The following is a 26,337-nucleotide window of genomic DNA, read 5'->3' as shown; positions in this document are numbered from 1 at the left end:
GGAGACTACGCGTGTTTTAGAAAATAAAAGAGAGCACGTTTCAGAAAAAACAAAAACCCAAAATTAAAAAATTAAAACTAAAAAAGAAAAGTAAATAGTACTAGTATTATTGTACCTTTAAACTCTCTCACTGTGGCTCTGTCTGTCTGTCTGTCTGTGAAGCAAAAATCATAAACTACGGTTTACAATTTATACTACCATTGACCTCTGATTTTTCGTTGGTACACTTGCTGCTGCGTCATGTCTAGGCATTTCTTTTTTTGGTGAGGAAACACGCTGTAACTACCATATACGTTACAAAGTAGTAGATACTTTTTTCTTTTTCTTTTTCTTTTTTTTTTTGTGCGCGTGTGTGTGTGTGAATTTGGGTGGGTAGAAGAAGGTAAGTTTGAGTGTGTAATAACAGGTTGGAACCCATAGATTTCTTTATTTAAAGAGAGGGTGAAATGAATTTTGATTTTGCTTTCTCGAAAATCTACATTATCAAATTAGGATTCGGCTTACTTTCCATGCACAAGAGTTGACACGATAGGGGTGCGTGTTCGTTTTTCACCACATATCCGAATCGTGTCAACTCCAGTGCTAACCTTAACCGCCAAATTGTTTATTGACATCAATTTTGGATTTTATTTTTTTCTTTTGTTAAATGCGGTGTGTGGTTGATTAAGGAATCATATCTATATTGGGAAACAGTAAGCTGTAAGCGTTAAAAAAATCAATTGTACGTTGAAAATGATGCAACTCCTTATAAAATGATATTAAAACTATTATAGGATTCTACCTTAGTTGGTGCAATTCGATACCTGTTAACAGAACCTTTCATTTTATAAAAGTGTAAATTCATGCTAATTGCTAAACGAGTCTATATGACTTTTTCAATATAATTACTATTATATTAGAGTTTTTATTGTAAACATATTTTTTTTGAATATATGTACCTATTTATTTAATCTTGATTTTTTTTTGAGAATTAATCTTAATTTTTAATCTATTTATTTATTTATACTATATATAAGAGGATTCCCCTCTTTCAATTGAACTTTTATGTTGTTCAAAAATACCATCATTAATGAATTAATGAAGGGTAACTTCATTTAGAAATATGGTCATAAATTTCAAATAACAAATTTTATTTTAAATTCAAAAAGAGAATTCATAAAATTTAGGGCTTCTTTCCCTCCACATTTAAAAAATAAATTACAGTTCTTGTTTATCTCTAAAGTTTATCATTTTCATCTCTTTGAAAAATAAAAATATGTATTTTTTAAATTATAATATATACAAATTATTAACTTTTACTAAAAAAAAATAGAAGAGCCTCTGAGCACGCATGTGCGCGTAGTCAAAGGCAAATATAATATAGAATACAAGTTTTTTAGGTGAGACATCTTAGATTTTTTTTTAATTGAATTCATTTTTTTTTAATTGAATTCATTTAGATGCATGGTTGCATTCATTAATAGATATTTGGATTTAATTGAGAAGTCTAAGGTATACCACTTTAAAGAACTGTACTTAATTTCTACCTAGAATATTTCTTTATAGAATTTTTTTTTTTTTGGACAGATTTATAGAAATATATTTTATAATAATAGATACACGGTTAAAATTAAACAGATATGGATCATAAGGGGAAAAAAGTGGTGCAGCCTACTGCCTAGCATAGAAAGATTGTTATCGTATATATATGGTATACACATATATATTTCCTTTCTTTTCTTTTTTGGGTAAATTTTTTTTTCTTACTATCATGTTTGACGTTATTTTTATTTTTATACAAGATAGAAATTTTATTCTAACATAATATAAGTATATATATATATATATATATATATATATATATATATAAAACTCCTTCTTGGAGATTTGAATTGCAAACCCCTATCATGCAAGAACTTTGTAAATGTAAAAAGGCTATCATGCCAAGAGTGCCTATTGGTGAAAGTCGGAAACTTAAAAGGAATAAAATAAAATAAAAGTATACATGGGTTTTTACTTTTTTTTATTATTAGGTGCTTTTTAACTGCTTCAAATGGTTGGAGGGTTTAATAAATTTATATTATCGTTTGTAAATATGTGCTTTTTAAATGCTTTAAATGATTGGATGGGCTAGTAAAATTATATTATCATTTGTAAATAAGTGCTTTTTAACCGCTTAAAATGGTTGGATGGGCAAATAAAACCATATTATCTGGAAAGAGAGCTTATAAAGTATGTGTTACGTAAATTGTAATTTTATGGTAAGATAGAGTGGACATAAGACTGTCATTTCCTCCTATGAATCGTCTAATTATTTGTTCTTGACATTATTGTTTTATTTGGGGTTCAAAAAATTTAATTCTTTTAGAGGAAAATAACCCCATTTGATTTTGCCAACAATACTTGTACTGGCCCTCCAATGTTACATGTTGAGTTTCATCGTCATTTGTCCACTATGTAATTGCAATCCACTGGAAGGACACCGGGTTGAGGGGATTTCTAGAATTCCGCGGATTATAAATTCCACCAAAGCGTGTTTTGCGTTCCAAAAGGAATGCATTATGTTTGCATTTACATTACTCCATCTCATTTTTCTTTTAAATATAAAAAAAATTACTCTATCTCATAGTCCTCGCTCCATTTGTTTCGATATAAAATTTTGTGTGAAAATAAATTTTTTTATTTTGTGTTTACAGATTTGTTAGTATCAAGAATATATATATATATATATATATATATATTAAAAAAAATCTTTTAACTTTCTTTATTTAGTTTGGCTTGAAATAAAGTTATTTTCCTATTATATCAAGCTAAATAGGAGAAGACAAAAATATAATTTTCAACTCATTTTAAGAGAGTCCAAATCCTCTACACTGCTTTTTGTGTACTACTCTATATTTCACCAATCACTACTTACCATGTGTATGACTGCTTTCCATTTTAAATTTCAGTTATTTTATAAGGAAAGTAAAATGAAAACATGGCAAGTGGTATAGAAGATTTGAACTCATTTTAAGATTGCTACCAACGCTCTGTTTGTTTTGCTGGAAAACTTTCTGTAAAGATAGTTTTCCACATTTTTCAGTGTTTGGTAGCACACAAAAAATGGTCAACGGAAAACTATCTTTAGTCAACGGAAAATCTTAAGAAAAATAAGGCTTGTTTTTTATAGGTTGTTTTCCAAAAAACTTTTTTGGAAAACAATCTCTCTCTCACGGTACGATCTCTCACTCTTTCTCTCTTCCCTTTTCTTTTTCTTTCCTTACACCCTCACTGTCACTAACTCTGGTCTCTCCTCTTCCATAGATCTCTCTCTCTCTCTCTCTCTCTCTCTCTCTCTCTCTCTTCATATTTCTCTTCCCCTTTATAACACAGTTCTCTGATTAGATTTTTTTTCCCTCATTACTCAATAATTATTTCATTCTTCTCTACCAACTTGCAAAAGAGAACATATTTGCAACGATAATTATTTCATTCCTCTCTACCAAAATCTCAATTCTTTACTTTGAATTTCAAACTTAATTTTATTTTTTCTCTAAGAAATTTTTGGTTTGATGGATTCCAGGTAGAAGTTTTTTTTTTTTTTTTTTTGCACATAAAAGTACTAAAAAAATAAAAAAGAAGAAAGAAAGAATGAATGAAGTAAAAGACGAAAATTTTAAACATAGTGTTTATATGACTCTAAATTGCTTTTACATAGGATAATCTTTTTTGTTGACAAATACATTATGCAGATATTATGTAGTGATGATATATTATGTAGATACATTATATAAATACATAATTTTGAGTAATATTAAAGACTTGTGGTTGACCATAGAAGACAATTAGTATACCAACAAAAAGAGTAGACAATTAAATATTATTGTTATTTGTACTTATTATAGATGTATTCCCATGTCAATTATATATATATAGACAAATTGTTGATATATGTGTGTGTGTGTGTGTGTGTGTGTGTGTGTGGACGTTCCTGTCCATAAAATTTGACAACTAATTTTGATTGTATCTATTGTCAAAATTTTAGTATGAAGACCAAATTCATTTTTGGTTTTTTATTATTATTTATATTGATTACATTAGTTGGTTTACATAATACACATGTTTTAAAATACACAATAAATATAAAAAATAAAAATAAAAATTTGCATACCAAATACCAGAAAACACTCTCAAGCTCATTTTCAAGGTCGTTACCAAACATTGGAAAATGATATAGTTTTCTAGAAAATGTTATTTGGAAAATGAACCATTTTTCATAAAACGTTGATACTGAAACAAACAAAACGCAAGTATAGAAAAATAATATAGTTTTCTAAAAATTGATTTTTAGAAAATGATTTGAGAAAATATTAATGTTGAAACAAAAAGTGCATAGAGTGATTTGTCAACTTTTCAACTCAAAATAAGTTGAAGTTAGTTTAATTGATAAAATTTCTTGTTAGGGATTTGGTTCAGAACTCATGTACGTGAAAGTGGATTTCATTTTATTATATAGTTATATGACATTAGTTATATTTATTGGAAGGTAAATTTATAAGATCTTTTCATAATAAAATTGGTAATATTTTTAGGATTTAGATCTTTTAGATTTCATAGGGTAATAATCTTAATTGTTTTATTTGCTATTAACAATAATTTTAATTGTTTTGTTTGCAACATTATTTTATTATTTTAAGAATATTATTAGTGGAATACTAACATGGAAGAATCTAGACTATTAAATCATTAAAGTGTGGTTAGAATTTAAGGAAATTCATTGATAGAGTATCTTAAGAAATTTAGCGGATCTGAACCCATATTTTTAGTATATTGCTTATAATAATTGGAGTAATTCTTAGGTACTCTCGGAATACGGAGAATGGTACTCCCTCTTCTCACATTCATGGTAGAGTTCACTCATTAAATTTATAGTGAGGTCCATCATGAATATGAGAGGAAGAAGTATCATTTCTCTGTACTCCAGGAGTACCTAAAAATATTATTAATAATTGTATACATTTCAAATGGCTCAGATAAAAAAAGAGCAAAGCGTTTAAAATGGTTTGGTGAATTGTTAGATTTGTGTCAAATCATTTTTCTTAAATCTTGTGCTATATTGGTTAAGATAGTTAAATTAATGTCATACCATTCAAATCCCCTGCCGACGCAAATAAAATCGATAATGTGAATGCGAAAGTATTATAGCTACTGTCTTTAAAGTTTAATTATCAAAAGTTTTTTAATCAAAAAAAAATTATCAAAAGTTTTCTTTTGCTAAATATGGATAATTGAACTCCTGTATGTAGGTAAAATTATACATGATTTTGCTATCATTATTGTCATGGGTGCCATAAGACTAAGCAGATTAGTGAACCCACTAGGGGCATATTCTTTTTTTTTTTTTCTTTGAGAAGAACACTAGAGGCATATTCTTTATACCAAATGGATACAAACATTTATATAACATATAATATATGCAATGCTTATACATTTTTTATTTTTTATGCTTTTTTTTAGAGAGTTTCCTGAAATTGATTTTTCATATATCAATTACGGCATAGATGGAATAGACATGAAGCTATCATTTTCCTAAAAGCGTGTCAAATTTTCCCAACTTTTATTAATGTTTCTTGATCTTAAAAAAATTACATAATTTCTTACATTGAGTAGGATATGATTTTTTTTCCTTAAAAAAAAAAGGGTATGATTTCATTGTTGTATTTAGCCACATGAGATTTTATATGATTCATCGTCGATAGTATTGGAAGGACCCAATTTGTTTGGGATGTGGTGAAAATTACAAGGGCCACTATTTTGCATGCCAAGTGGAGAGTAATCCTGGTATCGGGGACTTTTCTTACTGCTGTAAAATTTTATTATTTACCATGTTGAAATGGATGGTGGGTTTGCTAAAGATTGTGTCAATTTACCAACATGGAAAAACGGGTGGGTCGGGTCAGGTTCGGGTTCGGTCAAACGAGTCATTTTAAGTGGGTTAAAAACGGGTTTGGGTCGGGTCGAGTTGACTCGTATTTTTCACATGATTTTTTTTTTAAAGAAAACAACATGTATTTGTCATTTAGAAAGTCATGCAACAAATTACTTGATGTAAAATACATTACTTTGAATTCACCACTTATATCAAGAATGAATTACACTTATTTAATAATTTTAAAATTATACAAATCCTAATATTGCTATCTAAAACAAAATAACACAAAGATAAGTAAAACAAATACACAAGTTTTATTTTTGCACAATATCAACATCCCAAAATAAAAAAATAAAAAAAATAGAAATGACTTATTGGATAATTTATTTGACAACGAATAAAAACATATAAGAAATTTACAATTTTGAAAATTATTTTTATAATCTATTGTCAATTGTGGTTGGCATTCTATTTCAATTTGAGATATATATTAAAGTTTGATTGTTTATTTATTTATACATGGTCTCTTTTATGAATATCATATCATTATTAAGCAACACACACTCTAGTAAATATCATAATTTATTTTGAAAAGCCGTTTATTTTGGACAAAAATTGTTAAAAAATAGGTCTAAGCATTCATAATTTATGTTAATTTGATACGTTGGTTTCACTATTTTCACACTTGTGAATGTTTCTCACACATGTCTACAATTTTAAATCTATGTTTTTAACTGTACTATAACCAGATTATCTTGGCATGCACTTTGCTATTTGATATCTAAAAATCTTTACTCATTACAGAATGCTCAATCATTCATCTTTCACTTAATTTGCATACAGTTATGTAAATGTCTCAATTGTTTCTTTAAAGCTCACAACAAACAATTAAACCAATATTGTCTTAATTTTATTATTATTTTTTACCAAAAAAATGTTTTAAAAAATGGTTTGGGTTTGGGTAGGGTCGTGGGTTGAGTTGACCCGCAAAAAAACAAGGGTCGGGTCCTGGGTTAACCCATTTTTGTTTTGAGTAAAAAAATCGGGTTTGAGTCAGGTATTTTTCGGATCAGGTCAAAAAATTCTAACCCGTTTTGCCATGTCTTTATTTACGTTTCTAAAATTACAAATGTGTCTAAGATATCGGAACAAAATGAGTCCACAAGTCAAATTTCAAGTTAGCCCCCATCTGTGTGAATCAGTAAGTCAGATTTTGACACAGTGTGTGAAAGAGAGAGCTTGGCTAGAAGTACTTGCGAATTTAATGGTTTAATTAATAATAAAATAAATAATTGTGATAAGGCTTACTAACCTACAAGTGGTAGTCTTAAAATTTTTATTATTTGTGAAATGGAATTTAATTAAAATAATAAAATCTAATATATGAACTTGTGATATAGCATGGAATATGGGGTTTAAGTGATTGCTCAATCCTAATGACATTTTTTTTTTTTATATATAGTTTCTTATATTTATTGATCCAACTCCACCTCTCTCACTCTATACATATCTCCTTTAAAAAAGAAAAAAGAAAAAGATATAGCATAGGAAACAAACCTCAAAAAATAAAAATAAAAATAAAAATTGATGTTTGGGATATTATAAATTTTACAATATAGATTTTACAAATTGATGTGTTAATCTCAAAAAAAAAAATCAAATATTTATTTATTTTGTTTAAGAGGTAGAAATCATATTTTTGTTCGTTTATATGTTATGATTTTCTAATTAACAGTTGTATAGTTAGGGAGTTTATGCTTTATTTTTTAAAAGGAAATGTTAATCGATACTCTTAGGGCAATTGTTAACAAACTATTTTAAGAAAGTTTATATAGGAAAAAAAAATATTTTGGTAACTTTTTCTATTTTCCATAAAAAACATGTCAAAATTTTCCTAAAATAAATTGTTAACCAGTCCTAATAGCACCCATTAACATGACCATTTTTTAAATTCTAGTATTTATACATTTTTACACACATTTTATTATAATTATCTTTGAGGTACTATAATTATTTTTTTGTCACTAAAAAATGAATTCACCATTTTTTATTGGATTCGGTTAAGAACATACATTAATTATCTATTTTGAGAAATTTTTACAAAAAAATTTAAAAAATTGCCAAAAAAATAGTTATTTTTTTATATAAAAAACTTCATAAAATAATTTACTAATAATATGTACATATATTAGTAAACCCCTTTTTTATTTACTACACTCAGTTTTGGAGAGGACAGTTGTGAGATGGTAAAATTATACGGGTTAAAAATGGAAGTAAATGAATGTGATCTATTTTTAAGCCTAAATACAGTCTCAGTTGAGTCAGCTTATTCACTGACTTCAAGGGAACCGAAAAAAAAAATGAAAAAAGAAAAAAATAATAATAAAAAAAGATAGAGACGTAACGTACCGCATGTTTCCAAGACAGCATCGAAAAGCTGTAAAATGTAACTGTAACGGAAAGGTCAAGTATTTGGTCGCGTGGCGATACGAAATCGAAGGTTTGGTAGCTGGGACCTCGCTACATTGTGGTGACACGTTAGACCAGACCGTGATATGTGTTCTTCTTCTTCTCTCTCACTCCACTTCTGATTCTGAGTCTGTGTATGGCAGCGGCTCGTCACCGTTCCTTTTCTTCTTCTCGTGGGCCCCTACAAACATAAAAACCGGCCCAGACTTACTTTTTTTTATTTTTTATTTTATTTTAACTTTCACACAAAAGTCGAGACAAACAAACAACCATCCATGTGGTCCCCGATCCACGTTTTTAGAGTTTTTTTATTTTATTTTATTATTTTTATTTTCTTCGCTGGTTGTTTTCTTTGAGGCGGGTTTTAACTTTTAAGGTTACCTTGTACATCGATGAACCGTACATCTGTTCCACGCCCCTCTTTATCGCGTGCGTTTTCCAAAGGTTACCTTACCCGCAACAGGATAAGATCAGTTTCATTTTTAATATTTTTTTTAAATTTTTTTTTATTAGAATATGGTTTTAAAATTAACCTGATAAAAGGACTAAATAATTTCACAACACTCTCAAATTAGCATGCTATGTTATTAAAAAAAAATTAATAATAGGTTCATGTGAAAGTTGACGTTGAAATTTTTTATTATATTTATAGCATTACTCAAATTTAAAATTGCATTACTTGCAAGATATCATTTTAAAATCAATTTAAAATTAGGTGTTTTGTGGCATTACCTACTTTCCAAGTTTGAACCAAAATTATTGTCTCCCTACTCCACTATTGTAATCAGTGTAAATTAGTTTAATTACTAAAATATTTCGTCGTCGGATAAGATATTGAATCATTGATGTCTGACCTGATAATAAAAATAATCATTACGGTTATAAGTTGAAATTGTATTTTATTTATAAAATAAAAATAAAAACTATCAAATTATATATATATATATATATATATATATATAAATTAACTAAATTGATTCGCTTATAACTATACTTTTTTTGAGTAATACTACAGTCATAAATTATTTTACAATATTTTTACAAAATGTTGATGTGGTCAACATCTTATTGGTTTTCATCTAGGCCCACCATTAATATCACTTTTTCATTTACCAATAATCACTCACCACATCAGCAGTTTGTAAAATAAATAAAAATAAAAATTCTAACACATAACGAAATTCTTCTAGAACAACTATGTGCTCAAAATCTCAATAGTAGTCCACTTTCAGCAAAATGATTATGTCCTAACAACCTCTTGTGACTATGAATTCGAGCAAATAATCTAGAAAAATATAGGAACAACGAGTAATGAGCTCAAAAGAGACACTAGGTTCTTATGGAACAAGAGAAAATAGAAAATCATTAAGGGTGGGTAAAATAAGGCAATAAATTCAATAGATCTCAACCTACAAATTTTAGGTACAATAATGAAAACATTATAGTTGTGTATATAGAAACAATTGCCCAATTTATATGAACAGAAATGAATATGCACAATGTCACAAATATGATATGTCATGTTATGTGTATTTCCCTCGTGAGAAGGGTCAACCCCACATATTGTCTCCATGGGAAAGTCCACTGAAAAATAATTAATCACCAATAATAGTGACATCTACCTTCTTCTTTTTTTTCTTTTTTTTTTGAGAAATAGTGACATCTACCTTATTACCAACAAACCCAATCTCCCCATTGCTAAATTACATAATCTAGATAACGGCCCCTGTATGAGCAGCAGGGTCGCTGAAATTATTTCATGGTAAAGAATTCAATTAAGGGTGCATGCAAACGTGATCAATCTAGTTTCGTAAATTAAATAGCTCAGGAGTTATATGAAATTAATATGGGATTAAAAAGGTCTCCAACATCCATAATAAAACATGTAAAAATGCTCACGATGAGTTAAGAACAATCAAGAGATGCGGAAAGTCTCACTAACCTTAAAACTCATGTTAATTTGTCACTATAATCCTCAAAACAATTGGAACACTCAATCTAGCAAATTCAACTTGTAAACATGTGGGTTCGATTTAGTAAAGACTAAAGTGTGACAATTCCTAATGATTCTAGCAATCTCCAATAGTGTTTGAAATTGAGGTTAATCCTTGCAAAGTTGATTTGGGATTGGTGAGGCCTAAATCAAAATTTGGGATGGGGACTACCTTAAAGAACTTGAGATAGAAAGAGAGAGAGTGATAGTCAAAGAATATAAGAAATGGGTTAGCGGCTATCAATATGGAGAGGAGTAGGGTAACGCAAAAGATAAAAATTAAATAAATAGTAGGAAATTAATGGTTTTTGGGGTGAGGAAAACTTGCACGGGGCGATGTAGGGAGGGGTGGGTCAAGTAGAGCATGGCAAAATTGGCATCCCTAGTCCCCACTAAAATTCTCAATTTCCCTCCATTAATTTTTGGGGTAGTTACCTAGTTGGTCCTTAACTCCATTCATTTAAATTCTTGATTTCCTTCTTTGATTTCATGGGGTAGTTGGCCAATTGAGCGTGAACTCTATTCATTTTAAATTCTTGATTTTCTTTCCTTGATTTATAGGATTGTTACCCAATTAGGTTTAATATATTTCATTTAAATTCCCGACTTCTTGTAATCATTCAATCAATCAATATATGACTACCATGTAGTATGCACATGGTTAATGTGCATCATCATGCATGAAGCTACATATAACTTTGGGAAAATTTTAAAATTATTTTAGTAAATAAAAGTATTAAACATTTCAAAATTTTAGCCCGTAAAAATTATAAATCCCCCCAAAGTTGAATTGGTAAAAAAAAAAAAAAAAGGCCAATTGGTGCAATGATTATAACAACAATATATATATTCTTTTCTTCAATTTAAGTTGCTCTTGTATTTGCTAAAGTTTAAGATCATTTGTGGTTGTGAAGATTTTATTAGATTTTTTTCTCCACTTTGGTGTAAAATTTGGTAATTTATATTCAAAATTGAATTTTTTTTGAAACTTTTATTGCAAAAATTAAAATAGATTAAATTTATTCTATGAAATATCTTAATTGAGCTTAACTTTGATATATAAGAGATACTAAATTCCTCTTTTGGGCTTTTGTACTTAAATTTGACAACTTTGATACTAAATTGAGTTCAAAAGATGATAGGTTCTTTTCAACTTTGATACATCAAAGTTAGTAATTTTATATTTAATATATTAATGAATTATGACATACTCTAGGTATGTGCATGCACTCACACACACACACTCCCACACACACACACACATATATATATGAGAGAGAGAGAGAGAGAGCTCATTGGAGGTTTGTCTTGACTAATACACCAGTTAATACCTAACTCCAAATAAAAATTTCCCTTGCATCATATTAATATTTCAAATTGCTAGATATGAATTATGCTCCCGTTTATGCCATGTGTCTATTAACGATTACCCAAGTGTTATAGATAAATAATGCTTGATGTCATTAATATAAAACGTGTAAACAAAATGAGGTTGTGTGGCTTGGAATGAGATAATATAAATATATATTGTACACGTTGAAACTGCTAGATATGCATTATGCTCCCTCTTCCGAAAATCCTTATAAAAAAAATTATATACTAAATTTAACTAATGGTCCCCATAAATTTTAAGAAATTTTATTGCATTTATATAAATGACTAGTGCATCATTTAAAAAAAAAAAAAAAAAATTCTTATCACTCTTATGTCATGCGTCACGCGCAGTAAACTAAACTAAAGTGTATTCAAAGTATATGGTCCTTAGGGAAAAAAAAAAGTAAATCTTTTTAATAGGAGTCTTCTTTGTTTTTATTTTGCATTTAAAAAATTAGAGGTATGAACATTTTTGTGGTTAGTTATGTATTTGGCTTTAAATTAAAAAAAGCTAGCTTATTTTACATTCATCTTATTTTTTAAATTAAAAAAAGCTAGCTTATTTTACATTCATCTTATTTTTTCTACTATTTATGGACTCTACTGTACTTTTTGGTACTATTTATAGGTTCTACTATGTTTTTTCAGCTAGTTTTTACCTTTATTGACCTTATTTTCAACAAAAGTTTTCAATTTCAGCAAAATAAGCAAATCCCAATTAAACCTAGAATTTAGAGATATTTATTACATTTATCAGACATTTATGAAAAAACTAAATCATATATTAAAATAATAATTAAATCTACCTTGTTTTCTCATGGAATTGAACTTATTTTCAAAATTCAAAAGGAGTGATAGGCCCCATAAAGAAAAAAAGAATGGCGCACATAGGAGATCAAGCGCACCTGGATTTGCCAACATTTGAAAAGTCAAGATTTTTTTTGGCGATGGAAGAAGGTCAAAGAATTGATTCCCTTATCTTTTTTTATCTCCCAACAATAAGACTTTGACACGTAAAAATGTCTAAAATGATTGTGAACCGCCTGATTGTCACTCTTCTCTTTGAAATGGTCCCCTAGCTAGAGCTGAAAAAGATCCATCATCAACCTTTTTACCAAAAGAAAAAAAATCAGGAAGGAATGGTTGGTCTTAAAAAATTCACAAATTAAGGATGGTTGGTCTTGCTTTAAGAAGAGCTTTTTATTTTTATTATTATTATTATTTATTTTTTTCATTGTTATAAAAAAGAAGTGTTTTTTCTTCAATATCATACTTAGAGCAAACACATCAGCTCATGTAAAAATTTCCTCTATTTTACACAAAAAACCTCCTTTTAAAATTTTACACATTTATTTTTACAAATTACCCACATCAGTTCATCTATCCTACTCCCTCTATTAATTAAATAATAATTTCCTTACTTTTTTTATTAATTCTCTCTACTAACCTACGCGCCTCTTCATTTCTTCTCTTCTTCAGTTCTGATTAATTTCTCTTTCTCTCTCTCTCTCTCTCTCTCTCTCTCTCTCTCTCTCTCTCTCTCTCTCTCTACCCATATCATCTCTCTCACTCTCTCTCTACCCAGATCAACGCTCGATCCGAGCTCCGATCTAGCGCTCTGAGCGCGCTCCGAGCGCGACCCGAGCTCCGATCCAGCGCTCCGAGCGCGATCCGAGCTCCGATCCAGTCGCTCCGAGCACGATCCGATCTCCGATCCACTCCGATCCAGTCGCTCCGAGCACCGATCCGAGTTCCGATCCACTCCGATCCAAGCTCCGACCGCTCCGATCAAGCGCCGATCTGTATTTGTGTATCTATGTTTTTTTTTTTTTGAGCAAGTGTCTATGTTGAGTTTTAGTTGGGTTGGTTGAGAACGGAAATGAGAGAGAAAAAAAAGGAGTGAACGGAAATGATAAAATAATGCTATAAACGAGCTACAGTAACCGTGTAAATTTACACGTTACTGTAGCTCGGGATGGGTTTACAAAATTTTAGACATTTTTAAACCCACTGATGTGGGTATTTTTTTGCTCAAAATGTGTAAAATTGGTAGTTAGGTTTATTTTAGAAACTTTTACATCCACTGATGTGGATGCTCTTATTGCTGGTCCTTGAATATGTATAGCTAGCAGTTGGAGTTTGTGTCCAGTGGTCAGTGCCACTGGACACATTGCAATGTGGACACATGTCCAGATAAGAGACATCTTCATCTCTCAAAAAAAAAAAAAAGTGATCCACCGTATCCATGCACGTGATTACACAGCTTGTGTCTATACCATATGTATGTATAAAATAGTTGAAGCCATTGATACATGTGCCATACTTAGCTATTAGATTCAGAAAACAAAAAGAAAAGGAAAAAGAAAAAAGAAGTATGTGTAGCTATTAGAATCAAGCCAAACATCAAATTGGAGGCAGGTCAGTTTTCAATACAATCAATTCTAGCGGTTGAGTCATGGTTGAACCATTTGGTTTTTAATATAACAAGTGTTATTAAATAACTTTTTGTAATTAATGTATACAAATGATTACCAATAAAAAAAACAAAGGACATAGCTTATGCATATCTTATCATATAGATCTTTTACAATTTAATGATTATTTCTTTTGTTATTTAAAGTTGTAGTTCTAAGAGCATTCCCACTTGTTCATCTACCACCCATTAAAATCTAAAATATTGCAAAATCTCCCCTACATCTATTATTATTTTCTCTTTTATTATTTGACCTATTTCTCTCCTTAAAATCACATTCTTTTACTGCCCTCTCTCTCATCTCTCTTTCTCCCTCCTAAAATCATATCTTTGACCAAATCCTCCATTGCTAGAGAATCCTTTGATGGAGTTAGAAGGTGGAGAACAAATTTGAGGAATAGGCATTGTCGCAGCTTATTTCCCCATGGTCACGGTGGCGCTGGTGCAATGGTTCTCACAAATTTGTTGAAGGTCCATTGGGGTCATTACGTAGAGATTTCAGATAGATTGAGATCCGGTGCAAATAACTCCATTTCCTTCAGAAAATTTTTTGCATTCTTAAATTTTTACTTCATTTTAATATTTTTTTATTTAATGGTTGAAATTGAAATTTTTTTTTTCCGACTCTCAATTTCAACCATTCATTACAATTGCACCAAGTGCAGTACCTTTAATGGTTGAGATTAAAAGTTGATTTTTTCAACTCTCAATCTCAACCATTCATTACAATTGCATCAAGTGCAAAACCCTAGAACCTAGGTATTGCACTTAATGATCTCAATCCATTTTAGATTACTTGATTTCGTCGACTAGAAATTTCTTGAACCAAAAAACATAGTATATGATATTATCTTTATTATCTGTTTGTGTTACTTGATTTTGGTTTTCAGCGCGGGAATGGGTAAAAAAAAAATTCAAATTTAATTTGATCTAATCTGGACCTAGTTGGGGGTTGAACTTGGGAAAGTGAAAAAAAAAGGAATTTATTAGAATATTTAAATAAAAATATAGTAAAATGAAGAATGAGATATAAGATGTTGTAAAAGCAGTTAAATAAAGTAGAAAAAAAAAAGTTTTTAAAGAGAGAAAATATATAAACTATAAAAGACCGAATGAATGCTGTAAGATTGAATTAACATGAAATTGTATCAAAAATTAAAAGGAAGTAAGTTGCTTTACCCTATCATGTTAAATAAAAATTAATCATCATTCATTGTTTGGTTGTTCAACTGTTGATTTGGTTCTATTAAAAAGAAAAAAAGAAAAAAAATGGTTATTAGGTGAGGTTCAATTATTATAATGCTAAAAAAAAAAGTCCAATTTATGTCCTGAGTTATTTAAAGCCTGACTCTTGGTCACTTGTTTATAGAAATAAAACTTCCTAATTTGCATAACAATATTAGTATTAAAAAAAGAAGAAGTCCACGACTAGCCTGTAGTTGTTTCCTTTTAAATGAAAAAAAAAAAAAAAAAACTCTATTTTTGTGGACTTTACGCCTTTAAACCTCTAAGAATTAGGACGCACTCATAATACAACTTAGATTTCAAAGCTTGTAGAATGTACACGTGGTTTTTTTATTCGACATTCAAAACTAATTTCTTTTTGTTTTTTCCCTCTTTCACTAAAATATTTCCCCTTTCCCTTCAAACACAGTATATAATATAATAAAAAAAAACATTTTTTTTTTGTTGCTGCTTAAATATATATATATATATATATAATAATAATAATAAAAAATAAATAAACCTTTGTTTCGATGCGGAATATGCCCCTATTGATATTCGGTTCTTTTATGCGCGCGTGTTAAAGTTTGAGGCACACGAGCCAAACAAAAACAACACGAAACTAAAACAGTAATAATACCATCGCAATCTATATATCATCATGATTGGTACGATTTGCATGGTTGTCTGTGTCGACTTCAAGGACAATTGCTAAACTCGACCACATGATAACAGGTCCCACAAGATCTTTTGGTTTGCTCATTTTTTTAATTATAATAAAAGGAAAAAAAAAAAATTCTTCGTTGGGGGATAGGAGAATATTAAATTTATGATAGACATTATGTATATGGTACAAGTTATGATTTTGTACTATATTCTTTTTTACAAAGTTCTCTCAAATTTTGATTCTCCCAAAAAAAAAAAAAAAAAAAAAAATTCTGTCAAATTAAATCAATTATTCTATATTCTTTCTATACTTCACTTGAGATGATGTGTCCGGATGAAAAATCCCCATATATCTTATCTTCTTTTTCTCCCTTCTCATCTAAACTAAAACATGGGGAATCAAAATTGGCAAGGGTCTTATGAAAAAAAAAGGGTGATGGTTGAATTTGGTGCTCTTGTATGTTAGACCTGTTAAGTTTAGGATATATAACAATTATTTGACATATGTTCAAATCTTAACAAGTCCAATGTATAAGAGCCCTAGATCTAAGCTATTCCTATCAAAATCTTCACCCCTTTCCATAATTTTCTTTCTATTTTTTATCACCCCAACCAAACATGGTGTTATTTTATTGGATGTTTCTTTAGAATCTTGTATTTTTTTACTCCTAAGTATAGCTGATTTTCTACAAAATGTTTCTTTTTACATAAAATAAAATAATCCAAACGTAATCAAAATAGATGGTACATAAGAAGATAGAGTAATAGAGTGAATGAGCAAACATTCATTGAAAGGTTCATTAAAAAAAGAGCTAAAGTTGACATGATGGGTAGTAAACTAAATTACCTTCGTGGATAACATTTTTCCTCTTTTAGACCAAGCATTATGGAGATGATAATTGATATATGAGTAGAAGCAACAATCAATAAAATAATATAAAGCTTAATAAAATAAACATTTTAGTAAAAAACAAAGAGATGGTAAGTAGACAAGGCAAATGGCAACAAATTTAGGCATTAAACTGGTACGCACTTTCATATTCATTTGGCATTTTTGAATACCAAAGATATCATAGTTTAACCTAACATCATGATAAATAATTTTATGCAATCTAGTAATTTGAGATTCTCTAATGGTCCATTTGGATTGAGGGGAGTAGAGTAGAGTAGATTTAGTACAAAATTAGCTTATTTTTAGTCAACACTACTTTACTCTCCTCCACTCCCCTCCCCCTCCATTTAAATAGGCCATAAATTTGTATATTGGGTTAAAATTTGAAAGGAACAAAGTGGAACATTGGACAGGTAAGCAATGAAGGAAGCCAAAGTGGAAAGGAGGGGGGGCCAATAGAAAAAGTTGGGAGAGGGGTAGAGTGGGATTTACCTGCTTCCACAATCATCCTTTTTTATTCTTCCTAAAAGGTTTTAGGGATGGGTGAGGGTGTTCCACGTCTGCTTAATCTTGCCACCTCTTTTATCTCCTCTTTCCTTACGTGTACACATTGTCCATCTTTTAATTTTCACTCTTTTTCTAGCCCCACTACACAAAAATGGGAGAATCAATTTTTATTTTTATTTTTTAATTTATTATTATTTTTTTTATAATAGTAAGAACTTGAAAAAGAGAGGGAGACTTTCTATATGAAAAAAGGCCAAGGGTAACTCTCAATGAATTGTCTCATTTGTTGTTGCTACTTTCTAACTTAAAGCCAATGAACAAACTAGAATTCCATTTTATGAAAGCAGAAGGCACAATAATTCCAAAATACAATGAATTTTGCTTCAACAATGCAAGCTGTGTTAACCTTTTAGCTGGATTCAACTTGGTTAACAACTATTCCATGAAGATGGTCACTAATAGAATCATTATCTCCAATTAAGTACAGTAATCAAAACGCTAAAAATAGTTCTTGCATGAGTGGAAATGAAAGGAATTGCCTTTCTACACAAGTTTATAGAAATGTACAAATTATATATATATATATATATATATATATATATATATATATATATATATATTTATTTATTTATTTATTTATTTCTAACTCACTATCTCAATCAATGTTACTGCAGCGAAGACGAGAAAAAGAACACCTCCAATATAGGCAATGGCCTGCACAAGGAACAAAAGTCCGTGATAGTTTCGTTATTGCATACAAAGAGAAGAATTTTCTTAGGAGTACGAGTAACGAAAGATGTATTATGCTTCGTCCATTAAGCAGTGGGGTCAGAAGGGTAGAAGATGGGTGATGCATGTTAGAAGTTGAAACTCGGAAATTCTCTTGGAAGAGAACTTCTCTCATTGAGTGCATGAACATGTTGGGTCCACCATATGGACCTGTTTTAAGGAACATATACGCTATGATGCTGCTGACTCATCTGTAGCTGCTATATAAATTAGATAGTTACATTGTTGGACTACATATCTGTCTACAAAAGAAGAAATCCACTGGCTGAATTCCTCATAATAGTAGTTGGTCATAAACAAGAATTCATTTGACTGGTCTTCTAATAAAGATGTGATCAACTGCCTAAATTCTGTACGCTGGCGTTTATATGTTCCAACAGAATAAATTCTGCATACAATAATGCATATTTATTCGAGACTTATCAGGATTTCATAATGATGCCCTTACTCATGCATATTAATATTTCCAAGCTCCACGGGGGAAAGTCTCTTGGAATAAAATTTGATGGCTATGCTCTGCAGAAACAATATCACAGTAGACATGTAAGAGCTAATGAACAAAGGTTGAAACCTTGAACTTACCTTCTCTGACAACAATGTCCCTAGTATAGAACCTCCCAAAACAGCAAGCTGCGTGCCAAAGAATTTGTCAAATAAATTTGACCTACAAATTGATATATGAACATTTGAATAAGATAAGGGAAAAAAGTTAAAATTTATTTCAGAAAAGGACAGGAATTGGATATAGTTTAAATTGTCTATTAATTCAAGAAAGCTGATATACAAAATCTTGCATTTGCAGCCCCTGCTCAGCCGTTTCTGTCAAAAGATGCTTAGTACTAACTACTAAGAGAGTTTTCAAATAGAAAAAAAATTGAAATTCCATTGATATTGTAAAGTTAGAGCTAACTGCTAATTAAAATCAACTCTCAAAATCCAAAATGGCTTTCAATTTTTAATTAACGTGCAGGACTGTTGAGTGCTAAGGGTCCGTTTGGATATAGCTGAAAACTGAAAACACTGTAGCAAAATAAATTTTAAATGTGTGAATAGTATCGCGGGTCCCATTTTTAATTAAAAAAAAAAGCTGAAAAGTGCGTGTCCTGTTTATGAACAGTGCATGAACAGTACCGCACAGTAATGAACAGTGTCTATTGTCCCTATTTGAAATCTACGCGCAGGGGAAAAAAAAAAGAAGAAGAAGCTGGAAATGCTGAACGCGAAACATGTTTAGCTATCGAAACCGCACCTAAATCTCTGTTATAATTTTTTAGAAAGGTTTGTATTCTTTCCATAACTAAAAGTTACCAAGGTTGCAACACCGTGACCAGCTAGTGCTCCTGCAATGACTCCAAGGGGTGAAGATGCTGCAGCGAGTGCTGCATATGAACAGAAAATTTGTATCAGTAGATACTAAGAGATAAAATTATGTCATGACAAAAAGTGGAATACTAATCTCATGTGCCATTGGCCCAGCATAAATTAACTAGCTATAAAACGAACTAAAATAATCCAGATCCAAAATTTTATATGATCTAAACTTTGCATCTTCAAGCAATCAGAATGGAATGTTAGACAAAACATAAAAAGAATAGAAAAAATGAACAGAAAGCTAAACAGAAATAATACAAATATTATTAAAATTGTACTTTACTACCATATCACATTTCAAAGAGTGTACTTTGCTTTTCATAGTATTCTGAACACATCCATCACATATTATAAAAAATGATTTACTCTTCAAATTTTAGGGCATGACAAGCAATGTCCATCATCTTTTTTTATAAGATTCATTCTTCAAATTTCAGGACATGACAATTAACATTTTCCATCTTTCTTTGGTAACCTGATCTTTATTTAGGGCAGAGTTCATTTTAGTTTTGTAATAAATCTAAATGGTGAAGTTTGTTTTATATGTATCTAAAATTGGGCACAAAAAAAAAGTGTCATATGGCTGCAAAAAATGCCACCTTTATGGTTTTGATCCAATCAAGATCATCTTTAAATTGCATATCCTAATTCTGGTCATCTATCTGGGCATTGTCTCTGAAATTTGGCATGCACAGTGAGTGAGGTGCTCTCATACAACATAATAATTCCTTCACAAATGTATATTATATGTGCACAACATGATAACTACAGGTTTTTGGCTTTGGGACTCACCTATTGTGGAGAAAAATGACTTGTCACCCCATTCAGCAACAAAAACTAAGAAGAAAGTGCTAATAACAGTGTTAGCAACAGACAATATCCCAGCACCATTTCCTGAAAATTTTGAAATTGCTAATTCTGCCTGGTTCAAGTGCAAAAAAATGACATTTAGTCAGGTTAACTTCTTCCATGACATAAATGTCACAAAGCATTGTAAAAACTTGAAAATAAAATATAAAAAAACCTTACCTCCTTTTGTTCATCTTCTGCTTTTGGACTATCACTCGAGGTGGCATCAAGCAAGGTTGAAACACCAAAATACACCTATATCATTTACAATTAACACACTGGCACTGCTTTCTTCATCTAGGAATAGAATTTCTAGAGTTGATACTTGTTTCACTCCCTATCTTACAAACAATGCTTGTCTATGAAATATGAATACATGGTATTACTATTTTTTTCCAGCTAAATATTAAGAGAAGACAAAAAACAGAAATGTACCAAAAGGAAAACTGCAGCAATGTCATCCACAGGCAAATCAGTTTCGCCAAACCTGTGATTAACAAACCACATTAGAGATACACTTACCAAGTTAAAGATATCCTCTTCAACTAAAGTCATATTAGAAGATCCACATTATATTTATTGATTGGGAATTCTAGATCCTCCAAGACCTCAAGAACAGTTTTCCAAAATTAACCAGCACAGAAAGACATACAGTCAGACCACCCCAAAATAAAGAACAACATTGTGCTATGGATCCTATTGGTAAGGCAATCCAGCCACAAATCAAGTTCTATCAAGCATAACCATCATGGATGTTTAAATATTCCCAATTATTAAAAGAGATAACTCTAGTTTATAATAGTTTTGTAGGATAAATAGTTGAAATAATGTGATTGCTTGTATCTGATATAGTACGTGTCTCTTGTGAAGCAAATTAAACAATAGATGTGACATATTTTCATGTTTGCCTCATACAATAGCATGTCATTTGCAGAATATCAACAACCACCCTCCCTATATATATATAAATAAATAAAATGATGAATTACTGATTATCCTAAAAGTTTAAGCAGTTAGGAAATGATGAATCTAATCATTTAACCATAATTTTAACAATTTTATATCCATGTTCTAGAATTGAATGCAAATTTCAAGGAAAGTACCTGAATGGTAGGATTTCATCGACATAGTGAAATGTCCGTCCAAGAAAAACAGATATGATGGTCATTGCCCTGCCCAAGATAAATAGACACCTCTATGATTTAAATTTTTTTTTTTTTGGGCATAAATAACCAAACTTAATTAAAAATATGAACACCACCCTGCACACAAGAAGTATATGCATGGTCAAATCAAAAGAAGTCACAATCATCAACATACTCAAGCAAGTTAGAATTTGAATGGCATGATAAAGCAGTCATCCATTCTAATAAGGAGTGCAGTAAAAGCATCTTAAGATCCGTCATGGATTGGTCAGACCCTTCAAAGGCTCTACGGTTCTGCATAATTACTAGTCTTTGATAAGGAAATCATTTTTGTTGAAGTGTTGATATTATGAAGATGCAAACTTTTAGCTCCATCGGTCACATAAAGAAAGAATACTTTTGGATAAAAGTATTACTACTTGACTTGTATCTGCTAATTTGATGAGATTAGGACTGCTATGCATAGGTACAAGATAGAAAAGAATCACTTAGAAGATGTTGCTGAACCATATTTACTAACATGGATTGTCCAGTTGTCTTAACATTCTAGGAAACTTAAGAAGTAATAAAGCATGGATAATGCATTCTTACGAAAAATTTCACTAAAACGAAGAATTAACAATGCAAAGGACATCTAAATCACCATGAATAAACAGAATAACATACGCAAGTGCCCCATAAGTCCCGATAAAAACAACAGCAGCAGAGTTCCTAGCTGCTAGAAGTGCCTGCACAGAACATTAAATGTTCAAATTAGGAGGGCCCATGACATTCTATATTATCACACTGGAGAATATGCACATTAATGACAAAGGAAAGGATAAATTCTTGAACATTTATGCAACTTTTTTAAACCTTTATTATCTCTTGGTTCGTTCCAAGTAATTTGAGATAAAAACCAAGTACAGCGAAATATGACATATAATGAACAGCTAATCAATTGGTCAACTAAAAATAAGTAAAAATAAAAATTATAGTGAGTCGGTATCTTAGTTGATCAACTGTTCCTAATACTCTTTGAAGAAGTAAAATAGAAGCGCATGAGAAAGCAAACTACAAACAATGTACATGGAATGCAATATTCATGTTAATCCAGGCCATATATTAGTATTTCAAAGAGCTTGATGGTTGGGTTTAAAAACTGTCGAACTAAAATCAATTCACTCTTACCGCAATAAAGAAGGTCTTGTCCCCTAGTTCTGAGAAAAAGATGAGCAAGAATGCCTGCAAAGTGCACCATTCCCATATGATTAATTTAATTTTGTTTCTATTGAATATTCAGGAAATTTCATCATAACAATTACAAAAAGACCTAAACATTTTAGGTGCAGCAAGCCAGCAACACAGACATAAGTTCTAAATGTTTAATATAGAATCTTCAAGTTCCAGCATGATCTCCAAATTTAGAAAATGCATGAATTACAATTTATCCTTCATTACAATAAGAAAAACCAGTTTGCATAAGTTACAGGGAGATTTTCCTAACTGAAGCAAAACCTGTGCTAATATCACCAAGGTCCCCCAAAAAAGGGATTGACTGCAACCCACTAACAATATCTGAAGCAGCAACTGCTGGTTGTGAGCTTTGAAGTGTAAGAAACCCAAACATCAGCAAAAACTTCATAATACCACCAAATGAATGATCAGAAGCAGGGATATCAGTAGCTATGAAACATTCCCTTCTTGAATTATTCTTTGCAAGTGATTTGTATGAAGCACAGCAATCATCCATCACAATCATTGATTCTGTATTCACTTTGCAGGTCTTGTAGTCAAGACACTTTAAATCCTGTATCGAATTTTAAAATTCCCAATTAACATACATAACGAGAAACCAATGTGGACAATTAATACCAAATTGTGAAAACCAGAAAAATAAGGCTGCAAAATGCAACAGTGACATTTATCTGTCTATGGTAGCGAACATTTTAAAAAAAGGGTCAAACCTCCAAATGTTAGAATGTCAAGATACCAAACTTTTAACACCACAGTGAGAGAGACTTAACACTTTAAATACAATTTTTCTAGGAAAATAAATAAGAGAAACATCATGTGCAGTTAAGCATTAGGAAAATGAACATGAAAATACAAGATCGGGTTGAATTCTAGACTCGAATTTCCCATCAACAGTTCCCCAAATTGGTAAGTTCATTTCCCATTTTGTGATTGGTGAAAAGTTTCTAGATTGAGCAAAGCCTGTTACATAACAAGCAACTTAGGAAAAACAACCTATGCATTTTTTCAATTTAATGATGATTTTTTTCTTGGTTACATTGACTTGTTCCAAGACCAGGAATTGGTCTCTCCAAAAACAATCAGGCGTATGGCTCTCTACCAATCACCTCTCTTAGACCCCGCAAGAGCTAGAGCTTTGTGCAGTACAACTTTGTTGTATTGTTCCAAGAAGAAAATAAAACTAGAATCTCTCAAAAATTTCTATAAAGCAACCTACAGTGAATTAGAAAAGAAAAAGGTAAATGGGAATGAAGAAATATTACCAGGCCATCTGAACTTCTGGTGGTTCTTTGTAAAAAGTATCCGGGTTTCGCAGAACATTGGGTTGAATACCTGAAAGAGAAAGTATTTCTTTCATCAGCTAAAATGCTTTAATTCCCATTTTTGTTTTTGAATATTATGTCCTTCACCCTCTTGAGGAATGTATATTCAATGCTAATTGCTTATAAAGCTCACAGTACAATGTTTTAAAGCTTCTTGCTTGAACTAAACGATGGAAGATATTAACATGAAACTTCACAAATCATAGTTACCCGGAGACAATGAGACTTGGGTTTGGACTAGAAAGCTTGGAATTCTGCTTCTTGGAGCATGAACTGAAAGAAAACAAGTAACAACAGGTGAATGGTTTGCGAAGTCTAGCACATGAAGGCAGGGAATTTGCCCCCAAAACACTCTCTGAGAGTGTTATGCTTCCCATTCTCTTTTCCGTGCGTGTACCAAGTCTGGACCTTTGAAATGATAGTGTTGGAAGATAAGCTATATCTACTCTAGGAATAGCGCCAACATAAATTCTCACCGTGTCTGGTTTATCTACTTGGGTTGGGGAAGATTTCGTTTAGCTTCACTTTTTGTAAAAGAATCACGAGTCTGAATTTCCATTGGCCATCTTGGGCTGCTATGTTATGTTATGTAGGCTTCTTGGGCTCAATAAGGCCTGACCTTTGTACTTTATGGACTGCAGTTTTTTTTGTTATTGGGCTGAACTTTTTTTAGATAGCAATTGAATATATGATGTATACATAGAAACTGCTCCAAAATAAGGGTGCACTAAAAACTAGACCCGGAAAAATTGGACCTGGATCCATTAACTTGACCCAAACCTGAAGGAAATGACACGACTTGACCCACCCATATTTAAATGATATATATTTTACTTTTTTTTTTGGGGGATAATTCTATAGTCGGGAGAGAGAGGATTTAAACATTGCATTTTTAATTTATCTTTGGCTTGCTTTCATTGTATACCTAAGTTATATTAAAATTTTGCATTGTAGATAAATATACTAGAAGAAATTACGTGCTAATTTGAAGTGCAATTCTCAAGTATGAATATTTCTAGAATTGAACCTACCATTGATGTTGAATAGATTGAGTGTAATTGATATTAAATATTTACTTATTTTACTTAACTTAAGACGTTGTGTTTTATTCTTAAACCTTTTTTTTTAAAAAAAAATTTAAAAAATTTAGTTATCTTTTTAGGTAATTTAACTTTATTATTATTATTTAACATGCAATATGAACAAGTGCACCTGAGGAGTTTGATAACTTGACATTGTCCATGGCATTTAGTATTTTTTTTTTCGTTCTTTTATAATGAGAATGATATTATTGGTGAAATTTTGATTGTGTAAATTTAAGAATTTATGCACTTTTAAAATTTTATTTTAAAGTATTTTGTTATTTGTTCTTTTATTTGTATAAAGGAATACAAAGACAATATGATCATCATTATTAGTAGGGTAAATTTCACAAATCACCCCTGAGGTTTGGGTTAATACCAACCAGGTCCATGGGATTTCAAAATTGTACACTTTAGTCCCTAAAGGACAATTTTATCCTAACGGAGTTAACTTCTGTTACTTATTTTTCATTCTCCCTCTCATCCCTTTGTTTCTCTCTTTCTTTCGTTCAACCTCTCCTCTCTTATTCATCATCCCTTCATAAATTTTCCAAATTTGTTCAGCCAAGTTAGGTCCTCCACGCCACTCTCCACCGAGCCTAACACTGTAGCGACGTTCTTGAAGGCGATGGTTGGCAATGGTCTTCACAATGGTCGGCGATGGTTTCCACAGAGCGTGGGTCTACGGTGGTTTATGGTTTTGGTTTGTGGTTGTGGGCTTTGTAGCGATGGTGAGGTGGTGGTTGTGGTCTCAAGTAATGGATCTGTGGGCTGAGTTTGATTTGCAGTGGGGGTGGTTGTGGGTTCCGATGGAGTGGTGGGTTTGCTACAAGTTTTTTGGATTTAAGTTTTGTTGAGGATTTGGGTTTTGTTGCTATAGATTTGGCTGAGTTTTGTGGCCAATGGTGGTTGTGGGTTAAGATATGGTGGTGCCGTGGTGGGTTTGTTGGGTTTTTTGGGATTTGGATTTTGTTGCTGAGGTGGTGGTTGTGGTTGGCTGAGGTGGTGGTTATGGCAGAGGATGACGATGATTGGACGGGTGCAGAGGATGA

The 26,337-nt window shown here is 31.0% G+C and overlaps 1 protein-coding gene across 7 annotated transcripts; it reads right to left on the bottom strand.

The window, feature by feature from the left end:
* Positions 1 to 17,451: 17,451 nt before the first annotated feature.
* LOC142640098 (GDT1-like protein 1, chloroplastic) lies at positions 17,452 to 24,687 on the bottom strand. 7 transcript variants are annotated; one of them, XM_075814204.1, is made up of 13 exons: positions 24,414 to 24,687; positions 24,144 to 24,213; positions 23,132 to 23,434; positions 22,816 to 22,869; positions 22,312 to 22,373; positions 21,604 to 21,672; positions 20,936 to 20,987; positions 20,681 to 20,755; positions 20,444 to 20,573; positions 19,589 to 19,659; positions 18,863 to 18,910; positions 18,143 to 18,205; positions 17,452 to 17,632 (listed from the first exon to the last, which is right to left on the bottom strand). In XM_075814204.1, the coding sequence occupies exons 1-13, from the start codon at positions 24,578 to 24,580 to the stop codon at positions 17,624 to 17,626; spliced, it is 1,173 nt and encodes a 390-aa protein (XP_075670319.1). In that variant the 5' UTR covers positions 24,581 to 24,687; the 3' UTR covers positions 17,452 to 17,623. The 7 variants fall into 7 exon arrangements, 5 of the variants coding, with proteins under 5 accessions (XP_075670319.1, XP_075670312.1, XP_075670332.1 ...); XM_075814197.1 differs by lacking the exon at positions 17,452 to 17,632 and having other exon boundaries at positions 18,117 to 18,205; XR_012845175.1 differs by lacking the exon at positions 17,452 to 17,632 and having other exon boundaries at positions 18,863 to 18,944.
* Positions 24,688 to 26,337: the final 1,650 nt, after the last annotated feature.

The sequence above is a fragment of the Castanea sativa genome, chromosome 1 (assembly GCF_040712315.1).
Source record: "Castanea sativa cultivar Marrone di Chiusa Pesio chromosome 1, ASM4071231v1".
NCBI classification, from domain to species: Eukaryota; Viridiplantae; Streptophyta; class Magnoliopsida; order Fagales; family Fagaceae; genus Castanea; species Castanea sativa.
This window is presented reverse-complemented; position numbering and strand designations above follow the sequence as displayed.

Excerpts from the sequence above, each read along its gene's own strand:
- LOC142640098 (XM_075814191.1), bottom strand. The coding sequence starts at position 24,580 with ATGGGAAGCATAACACTCTCAGAGAGTGTTTTGGGGGCAAATTCCCTG. Across the intron at positions 20,988-21,603 it reads GATGAAATCCTACCATTCAG|GTTTGGCGAAACTGATTTGC; the intron begins GTACTTTCCTTG and ends TGTTAATCACAG. Across the intron at positions 19,660-20,443 it reads GTCATTTTTCTCCACAATAG|CACTCGCTGCAGCATCTTCA; the intron begins GTGAGTCCCAAA and ends GTTCATATGCAG.